The 20,747-nt window shown below is 39.4% G+C and overlaps 1 protein-coding gene across 3 annotated transcripts in view; it reads right to left on the bottom strand.

The window, feature by feature from the left end:
* Positions 1-20,747, bottom strand: part of FNBP1L (formin binding protein 1 like) — a 51,573-nt gene that overhangs the window by 5,117 nt on the left and 25,709 nt on the right. For 2 of the 3 annotated variants that reach the window (XM_053470122.1, XM_053470121.1), the window contains exons 2-11: positions 17,723-17,838; positions 11,631-11,684; positions 10,771-10,918; positions 9,507-9,569; positions 9,117-9,221; positions 8,451-8,579; positions 6,731-6,877; positions 5,525-5,728; positions 1,584-1,598; positions 458-567 (exon numbers count right to left, since the gene is read on the bottom strand). In XM_053470122.1, coding sequence (XP_053326097.1) covers positions 458-567; positions 1,584-1,598; positions 5,525-5,728; positions 6,731-6,877; positions 8,451-8,579; positions 9,117-9,221; positions 9,507-9,569; positions 10,771-10,918; positions 11,631-11,684; positions 17,723-17,838 — 1,091 coding nt within the window. The remainder of the gene's footprint in view (positions 1-457; positions 568-1,583; positions 1,599-5,524; positions 5,729-6,730; positions 6,878-8,450; positions 8,580-9,116; positions 9,222-9,506; positions 9,570-10,770; positions 10,919-11,630; positions 11,685-17,722; positions 17,839-20,747) is intronic. The other variant, XM_053470123.1, reaches the window with a different exon arrangement.

The raw sequence follows: 20,747 nt of genomic DNA, 5'->3' as shown, positions 1-20,747 counted from the left end.
GTACAGCACTGCAGAGTATCACAGGGTGATGTAAATCAATAATAATATTGTGCCCTTTTTCAGGTTATGGTTTAGTATTAAATAATAAAGTTATACTAAAAGCTTGCTCTTTAGTTGATTGGGGACTCGGCTCTGCAAATACCTCGTGTGAACCATTGGCGAGTCCTCACCAAGCTCAGCAGCTCTTAAGGGACTGTACATGTTTGATACCAAATATCAGTAATCATTTCTCCGTCTATGCGACTACCAAGAACATTTTGATTCCTCAAAGGATAAATGCTTCCCGAAGAAGACATTTGGAGTATGGCAGAGATTCAGATAAGATTTTGTACGATAATCTTTGGAGTTTAACTAAAGACCGATGCACAAGAGATTTACAAAAAAAAAAAAAAAAAAAAAAAAAAACATTTAAGGGGTAGGGAGGGAGTTGTAGCTATATCTTCACAAATATTCTTACTTCTGATCATTTTCCTTCTGAAGCTCTCGACTCAGCTCATCAATTCTTTGTTGGAGTCGTTTACGTCTTTGCTCTGGAGGAAGGTGGCTGAAATCTTCTAAGGCTGGACCCTGTGTGCAAAAAGAGCAAGTGAATGAAGTGCAAAAATACAGCACTGAACACTGAGTGAAACTCACAAATAAAAAGATGTATGATCTGACCGGCTGTACAGACTTAAAAACCTCGACAGGATCACCATCAGGGCCAACAGTAATGGGTTTATTATAAACAAAAAGATAAGACAAAAAGCCCAAAATGATGCCATTGTACGATGACCACATATGAACACACATCAAAAAACCATAATAAAAAAGGGTAACAAGATAGAGGACAGTGACAGTAAGCTGAAGATCCTCAGTGAAGTGCAAGAAAGTGGAAGACGTGACTTAAATGTGACGGTAATTACTAGTGCCATCAAACCCCAGAACAGACAAGTTTACTTAATGAGCAAACATAAGAATCTTGACTTGTGTTTATTCATCAAATATACACAATATCTAAGCCAACTTGACAGAATTATAGGCTTTTGACATCTAACCTTGAACTGCCCCACGATTTAAAATGCTGAGCTCAAAAAGGAACAAGTCAGGGAGGACACAAACTTGCGACTACAATGCATGTAATGTTGAGTCCGTTAGTCTTGCCTGGAGAAGTTGGTGTTGGCGCTGCCGCCCAAGCGTCTGGGCCACGGTCATTAATCAGCAATGCAAAAACGCTAAGTGTCACTTGGCTTGAGATGCAGGATAAAAACACAACATCCATATTTTTCACACCGTTGTAAAGAACAAAGAACTATGTTAGAGCTGTCCATCAGATGAATGTGGACCTATCTGCCCACCACAGGTGGCTCTCTATGGTTGTATGTCTGAATATTGTTGACTTGCTACTACAATTACTCTTTAAAAATCACTACAAATCCAAAAGCATACAAACCAAGGACAGTTACTACTCCTTTTCCCCCCACAAACCCAAGTAGTGGTCCTTGGAAACTCACAATTTAAAAGCACAGACAAAAATACAGTTCAAACAATGATATTTAAGCCACTGCGTTTGCATGATGGGACACACACCAGCACACTTTGCTTACCATCCTTAGTGACCACTGTACCGTTAACAAGAAACAAAAAGAAATGGCAAATTACTGGCAGATTCCTCAAACTGCTTTAAAAATGAAAAAGCATCATAAAAACCTGAATAAACCATTACTTGTAAGAGTATACTAAATAGTTTACTGCTGAGGTGCTGTAAAGCCATGCCTTCCCCAGCCAGCATTAAGTAGTGGCAACAAACAAATAAAAAGATTATTTCTCATTTTATAGAGATAATTCATAGGTCATCATGTCCAAAGCAGGGATGGTACGTCTACCAATTTCATAATTTATCTCTTTTTTTTTTTATGAACCAATAAACAGGCCTTAGAAGATCATGTGAAATGGCGGTGAGCAAGTCAATCATCAGAAATATCTCTTGGCACGTACCTTTCACCTCAGATTTGCTGAACTGTATTACTAAAACGCGGAAGGGTTTAGAATAAGCTTTGGGACTATCCTGCAAATCATGTTAAACAAGAAAGCCCCAGGTGCAAAAACTAAAATTCTTTGAGTGCCCTATACATTAATGTAGATTAGAAGCAAAAAACATTTGGTTTTAACTTTGTTTCAATAAACTTACTTTATTGGCAGACCTTGAGGCCGCCATTGTTGTCAGTCAGTCATATTTTGGACGACTTTTTCTTCTCAAACACCACACTGAGTTTATGGCGATGCTAATGAAGTCTGTCCCTCAGACCTCCATTAGTCAGAGTGAACAGCTGGGTGATTAAGACTGAGCTAGTCTACCATTTAACTCAGGCCGTATGATAAGGCGTCAGGGTGTTTGTCTAGTACCCTGGGTTAATATAATAGATCTAGAACGCATACAAATGGCTTACATGCAGCTGCCTGGAAATATTATACTATGCAAAAAGTAGAACAATAAAAACAGTCCAATACTTATTTTTATCTGATACTAGTAATAAGTATGAATTAGTGGGTGCTACTGAAAAGGTAACAGCTTACTAATCTTAAACGTCACTCAACTTTTTATGCTAGCAATTCCAAATAAAAACGTATGGCTATTAACCATCATGATAAAACCAAGTTCATCATGGGGTGAGCATACAGTATTACGATTATCTGTGACACCAGAGAAGAAATTGGTGGACCTGTGTGTTTTGGGGAGGTCGGGCTGCTGTACCTCTGTGGAAGAGACACATTGCGTCTGTATACCCCAGAACCGTACCGTATTCCAGCTCTACAGAACATTTTAGAAGCATTTAGATAAAGGGGAGGTAAGGTCACCAAGTATTGTGCAAGACCGCTAATTCATAACACAGTTACTTGTGTGTGCGAGAGGAGATGGGTTTCACGCACCTATTAAATAGTTACAACAAGAATAAAACCAAGCCACACGCTGCATGCAGACAGCACCCTAACATCTACACAATGTCTTTCCAGGCGTAATGTTTTTATGAGAGGTTAACTTCCCAAAGCATTCCTGCACATGGCTGCCACAGCACCGCATTACAAGCCGGTGAGTCATTCGAGCCATCCGGCAGTGAGAGGGTTAATTACATTCCTTGACGGTAGCGTTCATGTCCCAGCTAGATTAAGACGATAGTCCCGAAGAGCTGACCAAGTTTAAGCATTTTGTTTTTGGATCAGCCTTCAGAGAACCTCTCACTATCCAGAAAAATATAACAGGGACCCCTGAAAGGGATCATGTGAGTGCAGTGTTAACACTTTGTGTGCTGGATTTATCAGCTAGTTTGGTTCAACATGAGACGTGTAGTCAAACCAAAAGTTTAACCAATTCAAACTTCTCGAGCCGACCATGCAGACATCAGCAAGTCCGTACATTGAAAAGGAATTGGTAAAAACCCATCTAAAGTATATATATATATAAAAAAAAAAGTTTTCTAAATGCCAAGTTCTGGCACTTTAACAATAGAAGAAAAAAGTTTTACTCACAGAAATGCCAAAAGTTTAGACCATGCGCCAAATTTGAAGACCACGGCACACTCACAATGTACATGCATCACTCAGAATCCTTTCTAAACTTACCAGTCTCTTTAGGCCTCTGAACGAGGTGGCTCGCGGCCTGTACGCGACAACCTCACTCACACAATAGTGGAGTGGGTCACTCTCTAAGGCCGTGTAGTGTGACCCACCGGATACAAAGGCTCCAGGTGGGGGACACTGGGGGGGGGAATGTGTCAAAATGAAAAAATAAATGTGTCAGAAAACAAACAGCGACAATGTCATTCACATAAACAGATCATTCCACGTCCAATTCATTAAAGGGCACACAAAAATAAAGGAAATTGTGCTAAAGCAGACAACAGCTGTACTTTGCTCTAATCCCAGTATGATGCGTGTAGTGACAGCGATGGCCTGACCATAAATCAATTCATCACTGGGATGGCTGGTGATAATAGGAGTAGTATTCCAATAGGAATAGATGGGGCGTGAGTTAAATAAGCCTTTTTGGCTTTATGTGAAAAACCTGAGCAACACGCCCGATATTCACAAAGGAAAATGTTTGCAGATCTTGATAGGAGGTCTTCACTAGACCATGTGGGTAAAAATACAGGGCACTAAAATGTCATGGACTAATCAGGGAAGATAACACGAAGCTACCATTTAACTTATTCTTCAGATAAAGTTGTCAATCGACACGGACCCAGAGAGCAAAGGCCAACTGAGCCAACAGTCTTAGCAGAACCGACTTCCAAGCACATAAATTCCATTGTTAGATTACATTTGCTGTTCTTTGATGGTGTGAGAAAGTTTAGTTGACACAGATTTGCACTGGATTAGGAAATGCTTCGCGCCGTAAGATTTGTATGGTATAAAGAAAAAAAACTAACGATTTTTCTAAAAATCAGGAACTAACCCGTGACCAAAAACCTTTTCTAAGATCTAATAATGAGGAACTAAACTATAACTGACTTACGCATGTTCTGCAGTGCTGCTTAGATGAAAACATACTTGCTTTTAAGGCAATTCGGCTCTTTAGAATGGTCTTAATTGCAATTTTTTTTTTTTTTTTTTTTACAGAATGAGGCATTTACTCACCACATTTCCAAATTAACAGAGCCATTATAACCTATGCAGAGTAGTCACTTACAATTTATAGTTCCCAGTTACCTGAAGATTTTTAGCAATAAGAAAATTCTAGGATGAATCCACTATCTGCAAGCAAAATCATCGGTGGGGAAAAACATCCTCCCAAAGTAGTGATTTCTAATTGTTGCTATCTGAAGTATACAGTGTGTCATGCAAAACAGTTGTATATCTTCTTTCCCCCAAGCTTTCCTTTTACTCATATGTTACCCGTTTTATTGCAGAAGCACAGTAAATCTGTATTTCGGCAGGCAGTAACATGTCTGCTAGACTGTATGCTCAGCATGTCGCTGATTAAGAGCCTGCACTTCACTCCCAACATGTGGGGGATCGGCTACCCCACACAGCGTTTCATTTCACTGTCAGCCTTCAGCCGGATAGTTCATACTGTTTACAATTCCGGACATTCATATCATCTTACACAAGCATAGCTGCTCAACAATACGTTTCTCCTTTAACAATTTCATCTAACGACTGTGGTCTGCCAAGTTGATCTTAAGTGCTGTGGACTGAGTTATGAATGTAAGCGCTGCAGCACTTATGAGGCGAGCCGAGTCAAACCCACTACCTTGCCAAGATGGTCCACCTCCTCTGTCCAGCAGGCTGAGACATGATATAAAAGGTAAGACCCCTAAGCTCCCCCAGCCCAATAAGTACTACCTAGGGGAGGTCAATTGCACCATTGGGGTGGTCTACCCCTAGTAAAGCTGCCTAGAGCAGAATAAGCCACCAAGTCACTGTCATTTTGTTGTAGACAACTGTGAGAGCTATTATTATTTAGCAATTAATGAAATCTGTGTCTTCTACTGAAAGCTATATCTAACCACCGGCACTGTTAATATTAAGGCACTACTGGCTTCCTTACCTTGGGTTTCTTTCCAAAAAGCCAAAGCTTTCCTTTAGCCTTGCCCACGGTCATTTTGGGGTCATTTCGCATTACTTCTTGCTTTGGAGTACTGATGGTTCCATCAGAAACCGTCCGGTAAATATGCTGACTGTAGTCTTCAAAAGGATGGTCCCCTGGAGGCTCAAAGCCAGATTTGAAGCAATCCACCACAATCTGTGAATCCTGCATAGAAGAGAGGAAAGTGAAAGTGTTAAAACACAAGGAAACATAGCGTAACATTCATTTTATACATTGCGTGTTTTGGGAAAACATCCACAACAAATGCAGTTCTCCTCCTTCTAAATTATGGACCGACTGTGCATGTGGGTTAAATTAAAAACGTTACACCAATGTACTCCGGGGAGCTGGATCTTTTATCAAATAGTGACTTACTGCTTTTTGAGATATATAGTAAAAATTCAATGAACAGTGCTAGGGTTACATTATCCATTTCCTAATGTCACGTTAGATATTTATGATGAAATGTGTAAATATATCTAAGGTTTAAAATCAAAAGCGTTAAACGCACAGGGGATGCGGCGCCAATGAGTATTACCTAAATTATCTCAAGATTTGTCTGCCAATCTGACTCATAACAGCTGGATTAGTTTATGGAGTTTGTACATCTGTAAATGTTGTTTTTCCATTATTATTTCATTCTTTAAAATGCCAACTTGTTATAAAAAAAAAGCGATTGCTTAAAAAGACAATTAAAAGAAAAATCTGGTTACTAAAACTGTAAAAAGCAACTATCCACAGCAGCTTACAAGACCATAAAAGGTATAGCGTGTAAGAACAGTAATTCTGTATATATGAAACTTTCAGGAATATCTGGGGCTTTTCAAACGAACAGAAAACAAAGACTGTTTCAGATAAAGTTGACCGGCAAGGCATATGTTATAGCTGTGAGATGACAGCTTCATTAGAACCAAAGGAACTTTCGGAAAGGAATAGAGGATTTGCGGAGCGACTCCCCAGCAGAAGTGGCAGTGGGTAAAACAGGAAAGAAATTGAAAGCATCTTTCTGTTGGAGTGTTATTGGGAGCATAAAATCCAAGATCAAACTGTTTCTGATTTTACTATGAAGGAAACAAGAGCCGCTAGACAGGGCCCACCATCGTGGTCATGTTTTTCACGTTGAGTCGGCGGAACGGCTACATTTAAAATGTCCTGCATATAACTCACCCTGCGTTCATCCACGGATTTTCCCGCAAGCACCATTCCTTCTAAGCACTTTGAGATAATAGGGATGACTTTGCGCTCGGCATCTGCAAATCCTTTATAACACTCGCTCAGCTTCGTAGTTCTTCTCTCGTCCATTTCTTGAAGGTGCTGCAAACGTTAAAAGAAGTCAATACACAACATGGCTGTTCTACCACCGCGGCCGCAAACTCCGCAGGAGGCGCGATCTAGTTTCAGCTGAGTTAAGCAGATATCAGGAGTCATTATTTAGCAAATAACAAACAGTAACTGTGTTTGTAGAATAAAGGAAAGAAAAAAACACCCCCTTAAGCTGAGATGCTATGGCATCCAGGACACCAAAAAAATAAGTGATTGTTAATATACTATCAAAAAAATCCACCATTGGCCACAAGATCAGTTCTCATACAGCTCACTTACTAAGAAAGTGTGCCTTGCGACAGACGTCACCCAACGAGGTTGGGCTGAACGTTTACCCCACTATATTATAAAGGGATTTTTTTTTTCCAACAAGGCAAAGCTAAATTCATATTGTGTAATATACGTAATTCACTGTACAGAGTTATAGGGCGCTGTACTGAGAGCATCTGTTTTGGGGGTCAAAGATTTCCTTCCTATTCTGCGAGTCTCCAAAGCCAATATGTTCAGATCAATTCCTGCTTCCCTTATTAACGACACACCGCTACTTAATGATGTAGCTACACGTGAATGAGATCTTTTGTCCTCATGCTATGGACGGGTATTATGGTTTTACCCTTATAATAACGTTGCATGGCACACATTTGCAGAAACACTGTAGCAGTGACAGGCAATAACCTGTAAGCCCTTTCAACACAGAACCGTGTCGGGTGATATTACTAACCACGAACATCTTATGTGTGTTCTCTCTCATCAATTCCCTAATACAGACAAGCCGCTAGCAGACTTTCCATGACTTACTGTTTCCTTTGCCGATGTCACTGAAACTCAGAAAGGACCCCAAATAAACACCACTAAGGACATGACAGCAGCCACTGGGATCAATGCTTGTTACTAGGGTGTGACAGTGTACTTTAAAAGTGCTTTTGTTACACTATTGCCGGTTTAGAAGCGTTACTATACACTATACAGAAAGCTATTGTTATTGTCTGTGGGAACATTAACCTCTATTTACAGATCTTTTTAAGCATCTTATAATTAACCTGTTCCTTTCATCAGCCGTGAGCAGGCACCTGTTATAAATACAGAAGCCCCAAGATGCTCTTTTATCAGAGTCACATGCACACAATGATCTTCTGCCCGATAACATGTTAAAGCGAGTTATTCCGGTGCCAATACTACTCAACAACATAATAATTTGAAGTTTTTTGATAAACCGTAAGTTTGCAGGTAAGCTGCAGCAACATATCAACTTTACTTTACACTACATGATGATGGGCGACCCAGCAAATGTCTCGTGGAAGAATTGGCCTATGTAATGCCCGGTTAAATCGGAGCGATAACACATTTCAGCTTCTCACGATGAAATGAATAAACCACAGTTTTTGGGGTATTTAATCGATTATTCTTGAAAAAATGTTTATTTTTTTAGCTTGCTCGTGCCTTCTCAGGGGGAATTTAATTCTCCTCTGTGTCCGTATACATAGACAACAATATATTTATAGTCTGGTTTAGAGCAGCAGACAGACAATGCAAAGAAAAACTTCAACAAAAGGTGCAGATTTACCTTAAAAACCTGTGGAATAACAATGTAAAAATGTTTGTGTTGTTCTGCATTGAAGTTCTGCAACTGTGCAGCGTATTCATTTTTACTTTCGTCCGCCATGTGCGTGCGCAAGTTTAGCTGCTGTTTTGCCTATGAAAGGGGTAGGAAATAAAAACAGTCAAGGTTTAGTATTCCAGTGTAAACCGATATGATCTAAAGATGGTAAACACTTGGGCCTTCGCCAACACTTTCAGACATTCATTCTGTTCCATTGTAATGAGACGCATCCCATTAACCAGTACTGCACCAGAAAAAACAAACAAAAAAAAAACACATAGGGCAACATTTATAGTAGAATGGAAAAAATAGAATTTTAGGTCTAGGGACAGATATTCCCTGATATAAACCAGGTAACCATTTATATTGTGTTGTGTAGATTGCGGTGATAAATGCCCTGAATATACATTTATACAACAATTAGAATGTTTAGAGTATATTATACTATGAATACTTTCGTAGAGCATGTCCAGGCCAAAAGGTGTCCAACAGTTTGCAGAAGAGGTTCCCATTTTATCAAGCATTTACACTTTAGCTATAAAACCAGGATCATGGTTAAAGTATAAAAAAATGAAATGTTCGCACGAGGAAACAAAAGGATTCATTATGAACAATGTAAGCAAGCGTTACCTTTTCCACGTCAGATTTTGTAGCATTGGTGTCATTGTCCAGTCTCTCAAAGGTTTGCTGAGCTTTCTCTGCCTCTCTGCATTCCCTTTCAAATTTCCTCTTGCTCTGTAAAGAGTAACGTACTTAGCATTCAAATAACAGAATAGAAAGAGCAAGCGGCATCTCCCCAGCTATTGCTGAATTCCAACATGCCTGCCCCGCCGCGAGTCTACAGAGCAGAGCACCGGTGAATGTCAATTAGAAGACTCTACTCGATTTCTTGTCTACACACATTTTTAAGACAATTAGTAGCAAACGCAACATCACTTTAGGTTCGAATTAAAAAAATAAGATTACAGAGCCTGAGTTTTATTGATATTTACAGCCGCGGTTATAGTATTGGAGACTCACATTATCCATTTGTTTTAAACACATGTCAAGGTACTGCTGGGCTTTCCGGCCTTCCTGAAGATGCTGTAATAGGGAAACAATGTGTCATACCAAACAGAAACGGGATTCGACCCCTTTCAAATAAATATACACAGTGATGACCTCTCACTAAACATAAATGATTCCTGAAATCAGTATATTCCACCTACACCAATATAGGGTAGCCATATGATTGTTTCTAAACTACTTTTATAAACAAGACTCATTCAGATGACCACAGGCTACTTAAGAGTCATGTGAACCTATTAACAAGGATACCGGATGGCTACCCATTTGCTTACAGCCATTCACAGCAAGTTTTCCATTAAAATGTCTTTTACTTACTGTCAATCTAATAATAAATGCTCCTTTTGTCTGGCAGCACATGTTCTTTGCTTTCTAACATTACATTAGAAGAAGGTTGAGCATGCATCAACATATAAGCGGATCATCATCTAGTCAATAAAAGTCATCTCTGTCCCGAATACATTTCCCTACACCAGTATGTCTGACTACAGAGATATGGCTTTGCTTACAAAAGATCTGCTTTCAATTAAAACATTTATGTCTCTGTCTCTTAACCCATCCTGTCCAGACTTTGTGCATTACAAAAGAAAGTAAACTGGGTTTAAAGACACCTGAACTCTAATAGTTCATCTGACTATAAGACATTTGGCCCAATAACCCCATACAGACAGAGGCAGTACACCTGCAAGCATTTTAATGACAGTCTTTTAAATGTTCTATCTAAGTTGCCCTTGGAACTTTCTGAACGCAGCGTAAAGGAGTTACACTCCTAAAGATCTCCCAAATTGAAGAAGAGAAAAGACCACTAAAACCGTATGGCTAGGGAGTAGCTGTTTGAAGAAAATATACTATTTGGTGAATGGCATTTATCCTACAAGAAACCGCAACGGCTGCTGTGAAAATAATTTTTTTTAAAGCTATTTTTTAATACTTGACTTACAAAGATGGAAAGCAAAGTAATCATTCTGTAGCCAAGTTACACTTTAATAATTAAGAAAGGTTAAGGCAGACAATAAAGGGCAGCTAAACCCAATGAACAGCTCTGCTAGCCATTAAAAGCAGAGTAAAAATAAATGTTTCAAACTCAGGCAATTTTGTATAAATATAAACGTTTCCCCTTTCGAGAGACACTAATCATCTGACAAGACAGCAAAAACAGAGAACGTTATTTTTAGTTTGGAAAAAAAAGTCACATGCTAGACAGAAAGTGTCAATTTACCGATTTTCTTTCTGCTTTCAGCTCATAAGTATATCTCATTATCTCCGTGTATATTTTGTGTCCTATATCCTCCGCTACGACTTCACGTTGTCCAGCATAGTCGTTCAATTCATTAAGGATGTTATAGAAAGCTAGCCAAGAGGTGAATCTAAAAGGAGATTACATTTGGTTAAAGCAATACTTCACAAGCATATATTTATTATGTTTCCTTATTGTGTGTGGAGAGAGAGAACTCCTTTACATAACGGAATCTTATGGATGGTGTTTAAGATGGGTCTTAAGAATATTTTGTCAACCAAAAACTGATTTTCTCAAATAGCTAACTAGCAAAAGGCTCATTCACCTACTTTTTGGGAACCTGTATTACGTGATAACATGGCATCTTTACGTTATATTTATGTATATAGCGCCAGCAGTATCCATAGTGCTGGTACAATGTTCAGCTAACTCATCTGGCTGGGCCTAGAGGGACAGTGCTTTGTTGCTGGAGGAGAGTTATCCGGTTTTATTGGGCAAAGCATGCACTAGAAAATAGAGGCATCGTTTACATAATACAAAGCTTAGTTTTAAAGTTCCTTCATTCCTAACAAAACAAATGCATGGCATGTTCTGAAAATCCTCATTCACATTCACTAGATCCTATAATGCTGGGCATAGGTAACCTACACACGAGCTTCCAGCTCCATTTTGGGGCATCAAAGGCAAAAGTGGTAGAAACTCAGTGATGCCAATGACCTTAACCTAGAGTATACCTTGTCTGAGTATACTGACATGAGTTTTATCCTACCCTCTTTTTGAAAAGCCTCAACTGGATTTGTTTTGTTTTTTTGTTTTTTTTTTACCAGTAAGGATAGACATACCTGGGTTCTTCATCTTTAGTGGCGCGCTTTGGACAATATTTCTTCACCAGATTTCTGGAAAGGAAGGGGTACAAAATTTTACAAATATAAGATCTCTCCAAATACACGTTACAAAATGAAAGTCTGTCTATTGAGGGGATCCAGAGGAACAGACTGAACTATTCCATTGATGCTACGGTTATAAGACTGCCTTTTCCCAAACTTTGTAGTTGAATCATATTTTGCATACATGATCCCAGATGATTATACATTCACCCTGCCTCATTCATACACTTACCCTGCTGTACAGCGGCCATGCTGTACTCAAACTCAACCCCCGGGACTCCACACATTTGGCCAAATGCTTAAACTAGACACTAAGCATTTTTTTTTACCCATAACTGCAGATCCACCTATGTTCAGGGTAAGAACCTGAATATCTATAACAAAGAAATCCTTCCTTATCAAACGTCTCACGCTCATCAAGTTGCCAAATTAAAATTTAAAGGGAGACTTTCGATCCCCTTTACTTAACCATAACCTCGTCTCCACCACAGATCTAAATCAATATGAAGCAACACAATACGTCGATTCATCAATGCCTACATTCGTCCAGCAACATAAACCCAAAAGCCCAAAACACAATTAGCTGTGTTCTATGATGGTAGTCGCGCAGGCTGCCAATGCAAACCATGCACCAAAGTGGCTTCCTCATCGACAACAAATCAGGTTTAGAATAAAAACTACATGTTTTAAATGAGCACTTTAGTGTGTAGGTTACCATGTCACGCTGGGGGTGGGGGGGGACACTATATCACTCTTAAAATATCAAACAAAATTGAAGCTGACGCTCTATATAACAGGCATTTGCCTGGGGGATCAGTTTGTATTTTTTGCAGTGCTAAACACACCTCATTATTATTCATTAGGTGAAATGCATAACGATGCCGTATCCCGGCAACGAGGCTTTCAACTAAGGTCTTTCTGGCATTAACCGATAGCATGAAGGAAGCTGCTACACGAGAGAAGCGGGGACTCGCGAGTCGTCTCCACGCCTGGCATCGCTTGGAAGCCGCCGCGTTAGCTAGAAATCCCTGCAGCAATCGCACAGGCGTTTCACCAGAAGCTGCTGCGGGGTTACAAAGAAATAATGTTCCTTATTTTATTTATATTATTGGCCTGGAGCCATTAAGCAATTTGCTTACCACTCCAATCATCCTAAGACAGCCATCTGAAAATAATGCATGGGCAGGCAACAGCAAATGTGTTAAGGGGCTCGTTGAGCTCTATTATTGCATAAATCCTGGAACTCAATGAGGGGAATTGTGGTCCAATAAATGTGTTCAGAAATTCAGAAATAGGTACATACATACACACACATATATATATATATACATATATATATATATATATATATATATATATATATATATATATATATATATATATCTATATATTTTACATATACTAGATAAGGTTAATAGTGGGGGAGAAATGCACGTCTATCAGGTAATTAATGAAAGTAGAAACTTAACTTATTAATGCCAAATAAAAGTACATTAAGGAGAATATTTATACACACACACACGCATATATTAGTATCTTTGAATCTATATCACTCCAGATGACCTACACTCACCACTCACACTCAGAGTGCCTTTATATTTTCTGTCCAAAACAGATAAACCTATACAAACACATAATATAAATATATTTATATATGTATAAATATATGTAGATGTACACAGACACATATACCTTAGATATGCCAATGCCTGATTATATGCAAATTAAGCGATGGTACAAGCCAACCAATAAGAAACAGGTAAGGGCTACCTTGCGCTGAAGGCTGATCTGTGTGCCTATGAGTTAAAGATTTAGAATCTTGGCCGCCGCACTTTCCTGTACAAGACGTTTCCCATAGGAGAGAGTACAAAGCCTTCTGGTCGTGTCGCCTCCAGGAAGCGAAAACCTTGTTTATCACAGATACCGAAAAAGAACAGGAAAAACAACAAGCCTGCACGCTGGAGATTTAGAAAGTAACCTACAATGCCAAAATTAATTAAAGCTAAATACTAGGGAGGGGGGACACGCCAAGAGATAAGCGTGAGCACTCCACCGAGAACATCTGCATGTGTGTTATTTGGAAAAAATAGTGCATTGACCTTGCTAAGCATGTGCATTATAGAGAACTTGTTAAAAGACTGACACACAAAGGGTAGCTAAATGCCAGTCAGACTTTAAATGGCACCCATGGAACTCGGCTGAGTGCTATATTATATATATATATACACACACACACACACTATCAACAAAACACTGCTACTTCAACAATTCAGATACCAGTTACTAATTACACCCAAGCCTTTTCCTTTGTTTCTACACAATGTATTTTTCTTGTTATTTCACTAAAATATAACATTTTAAATGAGAATATATTATGTTCCTTCCATGTGGCATTTATCTGCGTTTCACGTATTCCATATGATAATCTACAGTTCTAAAATTAAAGCATTTTCTTTGTCCAGCTGATCAGACAGACGAGCGCTCGAGCGCTGACAAACCCGTCTACGCTTCCAGTGCAGTCACTATCTGTCCTGCCGAGAGAGGAATAGCAATCTGTACTTTGGTACCAGATTAATCTCCATGAAGCCAGATGAAAGAGCAACAACCAGATTCGGTGCAACAAAATATAAAAGAATGACAGATAGATATGTTTCACGTAAAAAAAGAGTTGACACTACAGCGCCGTACCTCCTAAAAAGAGTACTTCTTCGGCTCCTTAGCATTTTTTCCATAATCTGTCCGAGCACTACAGTGAAAAATGCAGTCGGGTCATTCGAGTTTGAATAGCGAGGCCTTTCACTTTAACTTCTCTTCAACCAGATGATTTATACCACGCTGTAAGCAGGGCATAACTTGGCCGTAACCAGCTTGTAAATTCATCTGTTCGTTACACTACTGTGTGAGCAATTGTTTTGGAATTTAGTTTAAACGGTAATCTCGTGGAAATTGGTGACAGCCTGCGGCACGGCCAATATCACCCGATCAATTTCCTCTTTCAATTCTCTCCTATCCTCTCCCTCTCAAGCTGTCCAAATCAGCCAACAACACCGAGTGACAATCGCTTACGGTGTGCATCTGCTAGGACTAGGCCTATAGCCAATCCAGCGTGCTGTACCCAGCACCGAGCGCCCTTAGGAGTCAGCGTGCCAGGACGGAGAAGGAGAGCCCTATTATTCAATCCAAACGGAAAGGGCAGGACATTTAATCTGCTGCCCGGAAATAAATGGACCAAAAATGAAATTAATTTGTCAGAATCACTTTTGGTCCATTTGCAACCAGTCTATCACAGACTCACAGATCTCCTTAAACCACATGCCTTTTTGTGTGATTTGCCGCTCATCACAGCTCTCACAGGTACTGATCCACATCACGCAGAACTAAAAGAATCAGAAGCAGCGGCGCGGTGACCGAAGCCTTAATCCGAGATAAGATATTCTACGCAACAAATTCTCATAATATATATAAATATATATATAAAATATATATATATATATATATATATATATAAAAATAAATAATGCATTGCAACTGTATCTACAGTAGTGGTAGTGTCGGTGGGGACTTGCGCATTATGCGGGTTGGGGAGTACGGAGCTTTGGATGGGTGGGTGCGGTAAATGTATAACTATGCCGTAAAGTGCCCCTGGATTTTTGTTCTTCAAATGTTAGGACTGGAGCGCCATACAGAGAACTGAATTCCATAAAAATGCCCAATAAAAAAAAAAAAAAAAAAAAATTCCACATGTCCTATATGGAAATTACACTACATTACATGTTTTATACCCCAATAGGATAACATGCAGACGGCCTGCTTTAGCAAAGTACGGTTACAATTTTTGAGCACCGATCACTTCTTCGATTCCATTTGCTGTTGTGACATTGGGGAGTTTGTTCCAGAGCCTTTACTTGCTTTTAATACCTTGCATTTATAACTACTGGCATTAACTCCATACTCTAATGAGATTTCCCAGAGGATTTCCTTAGTTTTCTGACTTACAATTCGGTGTTTAAGAATTAGTCAGGATAAACACCGTGCTTCCATGCAGACATTTCTACAGAGAATACAATTGTACAATAAGCATGGATAATTTAGCTTTGAAGTTTTATTAAATTATTCTTTCACTTATACAAGTTTAAAAGCATAGAAATTATAAAATATAACAATGACAAGCGTGTAGAATGTAAGGCTTGGTATGACATCACACACCATCCTGGCAGCTAACCATTTACCTCCTACACAGAGCTTCATCAAATATTGTTTTCACTAATTTCTCATGAGTATCCTCCACAAACACAGCCTGTGAATAACACAAATTGTTGCTTAAATCGTTCATCTTGGTTAATTACCATCTCCAGCACAGTCTGCCCACAACTTAATGGCGGATTTGCTTCAAATGGCAATAAGCATTTTAAAAACACAAAAAAGGGAATATTCTCATTTCCTAGCAAAAAGCAGAGAATTTTTAAACTAGTATGTAAGACCACACACACACACACAAAAACACACACCTCACTGTATAATCATCTACCACATCTATCCCAAAATAAGCATCTTTACTCCAAAGTTTAAAATAAAAATCCAATTGAGAAAAATTGTGTGCCGAGATCACCTATTACTTGAACTTTGTTGATCTTCTAAACAACTTCCAGTTCTATTAAGTATTCCTTGTGCCCAAAGTTCTACATCATATTTAAGGTGTGTTCTTGCCAAATAGATATTATATACACACACACAGGCCAACCATAACCTTATGAGCATCTGCCTAATATTGTGTAGGTCACCCTTTTGCCTCCAAAACAGCCCTGACCCGTCGAGGCATGGACTTCACTAGATCTCTGAAGGTGCGCTATGGGATCCAGGTAAGACGTTAGCAGATCTTTTAAGTCACGTAAGTTACGAGGTGGGCCCCCATGGACCGGACTTGTTTATCCAGCACATCCCACAGATGCGCGATTGGATTTTAGATCTGAGGAATTTGGAGGCCAAGTCAAGACCCAGCTTGAATATGGAGGTGATTTCCCCTTCCTATGTGTGATGTTGGCTCGTCTGGGATGATTAGATTTTATCATACCGATGTTATTTTATTCAGTATATAATAAACCGGAGTTTTAGAAGTTTCTTTCTTTTCTTTCACTCTCTTACATTGCTCCACTGTCCAGTTCTTATGCTCTCATACGCAACAAACCGCGATGCACTTCGCGTTCTGACACCTTTCTATCAGGTGTTGAGCTACAGTAGCTCGTCTTTTGGATTTGACCACACAGGCCAGCCTTCTCCCACAACGTGCATCAATAAGCCTTGGCCGCCCATGACCCTGTTGCTAGTTCACCTCTTTTCCTTGGACCACTTTTGATAGGTACTGACCACTGCAGACCGGGAACACCCCAAGAGCTGCAGTTTTGGAGATGCTCTGACCCAGTCGTCTAGCCTTCACAATTTGGGCCTTGTCAAATTCGCTCAGATCCTTACGCTTGCCCATTTTTCCCAAATCTATTTTCTGTCCACATAAACTACCAGCTTTTACATTATACATTTTGAACTACATGAACAGAGGTCGTTCTTTCAGAAAAAGTTTTTTTTTCAATGCCACATCCTCTCGGTTTCCCATTATTATTTTTCACAATCCAATAGACCATCAGTCTCCAGTTCAATCCATTATACATATATATTTTAACTAATTGATAATAATAGCAGCTACTAATGCAAACCACTGCATTATCATTTATAACCACATGTGCAGACAAATGTAAGATTTGAAAAGTAGATATCATTTAGTTCACATACTAGTTATATCATATTATATAGTGTCCATAAGTCACCCGTCTGTCGCTATCTCAGTAAACAATCACAAGTGTCCCCTAATGATTAGATGCAATAAGATGTATCAAGGCCAGTCAACTAACTGCATCCAAAGCCTGCATGCCAAGTAGAATGGTACGAACCATGCCCTCACCGGTCTGTTTAAAGAGACGGTATAATATATCGGTATATCACACGTACAGACAAACTAAAGCCCCCTTATAGATGGAAAGCATTGTGTCGCTCACCTGAGCTGCTTTGCGTAAGCCTGTTCAATCTCGGATCTTTCCTTCACAAACTTTGCGTATCTGTCCAAGAAGTCTATGCCCCATTGCGTGTGCTTCTCTAGGTTATCGAACTGATCCTAAAAGGAGAGAGGAAAAACAGATGTTAACATTGCTAGTTTACAAGCAGCAAATAACAAAAAAAAGGCAGCTAAAGCATGAACTTTGGTTTTATATAAATACACCTCTCTAAGCCAAATATCAAACCCTAGAAGACCTACTGGAAATCTAATACCAAAAGTAAACAAAAAAAGACAGATGACATCATAAGGCAGGGTTTACTAACATACAAAACGGAGTCTACAACGAGTGCAATAGGACTTTGGACTTTATAACACGTTAGTTGAGTTCTTTATCTATAGTTTATAAGCTATTGTGACCTATGAAATAGCACTACGAGGGGCACGTCTCCATTACAAGCTAAGCAACGTTAACAACACGGGGAAAATGCTTCTTTAAACTGTATTGCATCTTACTTTCAAGATGTTGAAATTCCACTGCATTTCAAGGTGAATAATTAACTTTCCTAATGATTATTCTTTGCTTTTAGCGCTGGTCTTTAACTGTTAAAGCCAATACTGCTATCCTGATGTAACAAATACGCATCAAACCAGCAGATTTCAGAATTGAAAATAAAGGTCCGTTTGTTGTGTTAATGTGAAATCTCTTCTCCCACGCGTGGGTAAATATTTGTTCCTGATTTAAAGCAATGCAGATGATCTTTACATAATAAGTAACAAGACAATAGGGGGTGTAGGGGGGGATATCAGGTTTAGATTATCGGTGTCCGGGTAACTTATGACATCACCTCATGATAATGCCATTTTGGAGGTGTACATCTCCGTGTACTTTTTGTTGTTGGAACATCTGCTGGCATTCACTTTTGTGTACGACCCAGCAACAGCAAAATAGACGTTTGCTGTTTTTAAAGCAAGTGAGCCAAGCCCTCCACCTTATGGACCCTCCATACGCTTTTAGATTTATGTTACCAAAAAAAAAAAAAAAAGTAAATCATTTATCGCTCCTGGATGGATAACAGGAGTCCTAACTCAATTCTCCGTATGCAGGCGGACTAAGGGGGATAAACTAACAATTAATGATCCGAGTACAAGCAACATAACCCACCAAACACTACAGGGCCCTGAAAGGGCATTCAGGGACAGACCCGTGAACAAGAAGTCCAAGAGCTTAAGCTGAAACCTGGGCAGAGATTATAGACACTGCAAACATTGTATTATACACACAAAGCGAGCGTAACTCCTTAACTGCTGGACAATAATTTTTTTACCAGTGAATAGAGATATTTGCATCTTCAAAAACTTTATATTAGGTTTGCATTTCCTAACTTCATAAACATCCCAGTTTTTAAAGCCAAAGGTTGCACGGCACAAGCATTCTACTGATTTTGGAAAGCCCTGTACAGAGAGACTTTCCGAAGCGATGATCGGAATACAAACCTAACAAGTGAAGTGAAAGGAAAAGAAATTTAAAAAAAAAAAATTTTGTCAACACACAGGAAGTCCGACCACAATGAGACATTAATTTAATTTGGGAAATAGGCTAACTACAGATCTGACAAACATGCGGACATCTGTCTTATGAACACACCATTCAAAGAAAGGAGAAAAATAGCACTTTGCCCTGCGAGACGGATGCTCCCAGACAAGGAAGCGTTTTATCAGATGAAATGCATGATACTTAATGGCTTGTAAAATAACGCATAGACTTTATTACCCTTGTAGAGTCAGCTGTGATTAAGGAACTTATGCAATTTTAATACAAGCTTGAATGCAGTGCATTAATCATAAGATAAACTTGGCGAGAGTGCAAGATGTTGTCCTAATGGTCCCGGTGGATACACGGCACTTCCTCTTCCATAGCATGGTATGTATAGCAGAAAACATCTGGCAGGTTACGCAGACAGACACATGATACGCTGCAGTCATTTCTGACCCGGAGCCCAGTTTCTGAAAACGCCAACAATTTTCCAGTCGAGCTCCTGCAGAAACTGCTCTTCTCGGGTCTGCACCTTCCGCTGCGAAAGGTGCTTAGCAGAGCAACACCGCTGAACTGCAAAGCCTCATATATTAGCAGAGAAAGCGTGTGCGTGCGCGTATAAACTGACAGAGCCCGTCTCTAACGTATGATTTCATCCTTTATCTGGCAAAAAAGTGACTTTGTATTGGAAATGCTGCCGAAATTATCCTGGGAAATTATTGGAAAAATATATATATATTCTACTACCTTAAGAGTTCGTTACAGAAACTGCAAATAAGACTGTACAGGGGTATGAATGGCAATTAAGGACCCCCATAGGCAATTTATTTCACCTTTGTTCTTTACACAAAGACGGCCAAGATGCAGGCAGCCTAAACCATCCGATTTGCAAGGACAAAGAAGACTTAATTGTCTTTCTAGAATAAATGACTGCCGGTGGGTAGGATCATGGAGACAGGGAGCGGCTGGGGAAAGGAAACCCTATTTCAATGCGTGCTTCCTCCGATACGAGGGTCCGAAAATAGATTTAGCATATAAAACTGATGCCTGAAATTAGAAGGACCCCTTAAAATATTGCCATCCTTCTCATAATGATTTGTTCTGCCTCTTAATACAAACCCATACCTGTCCGCATAACAAACTGCTGTGACTGAAACCGGGGCGGCTGCAGGGGGCTATTAGGGGCCCCCAGGCCATTTTCACCATCTGTTCACCATGTATGCAAAAGCATGAAAAGTCCAGTTACTGTTCCCTATTGGTAAAAAAACAACGGTATTTTATTTAATATATAAAGCCTTAAATCACGTGCAAATCCAGAAGAAAGTTTGATTTAAAGGGTGCTATATTGTGATGCATAAAATAGACGCCTTTCACTTAGAATTCAGTGACTTCTAACATTAAGCGTCAGCTGCTAGAATCCTTCTGACATTTAAGGGGTTAATGAACAGGAAATCCCAGACTCCTGTGAACAACACACCGCTTCGCTTAAGCA

Source organism: Spea bombifrons, chromosome 6 (assembly GCF_027358695.1).
Source record: "Spea bombifrons isolate aSpeBom1 chromosome 6, aSpeBom1.2.pri, whole genome shotgun sequence".
Lineage (NCBI taxonomy): Eukaryota > Metazoa > Chordata > Amphibia > Anura > Pelobatidae > Spea > Spea bombifrons.
The sequence above is the reverse complement of the archived record's forward strand: the minus strand, read 5'-3'. Positions and strand labels throughout refer to the sequence as shown.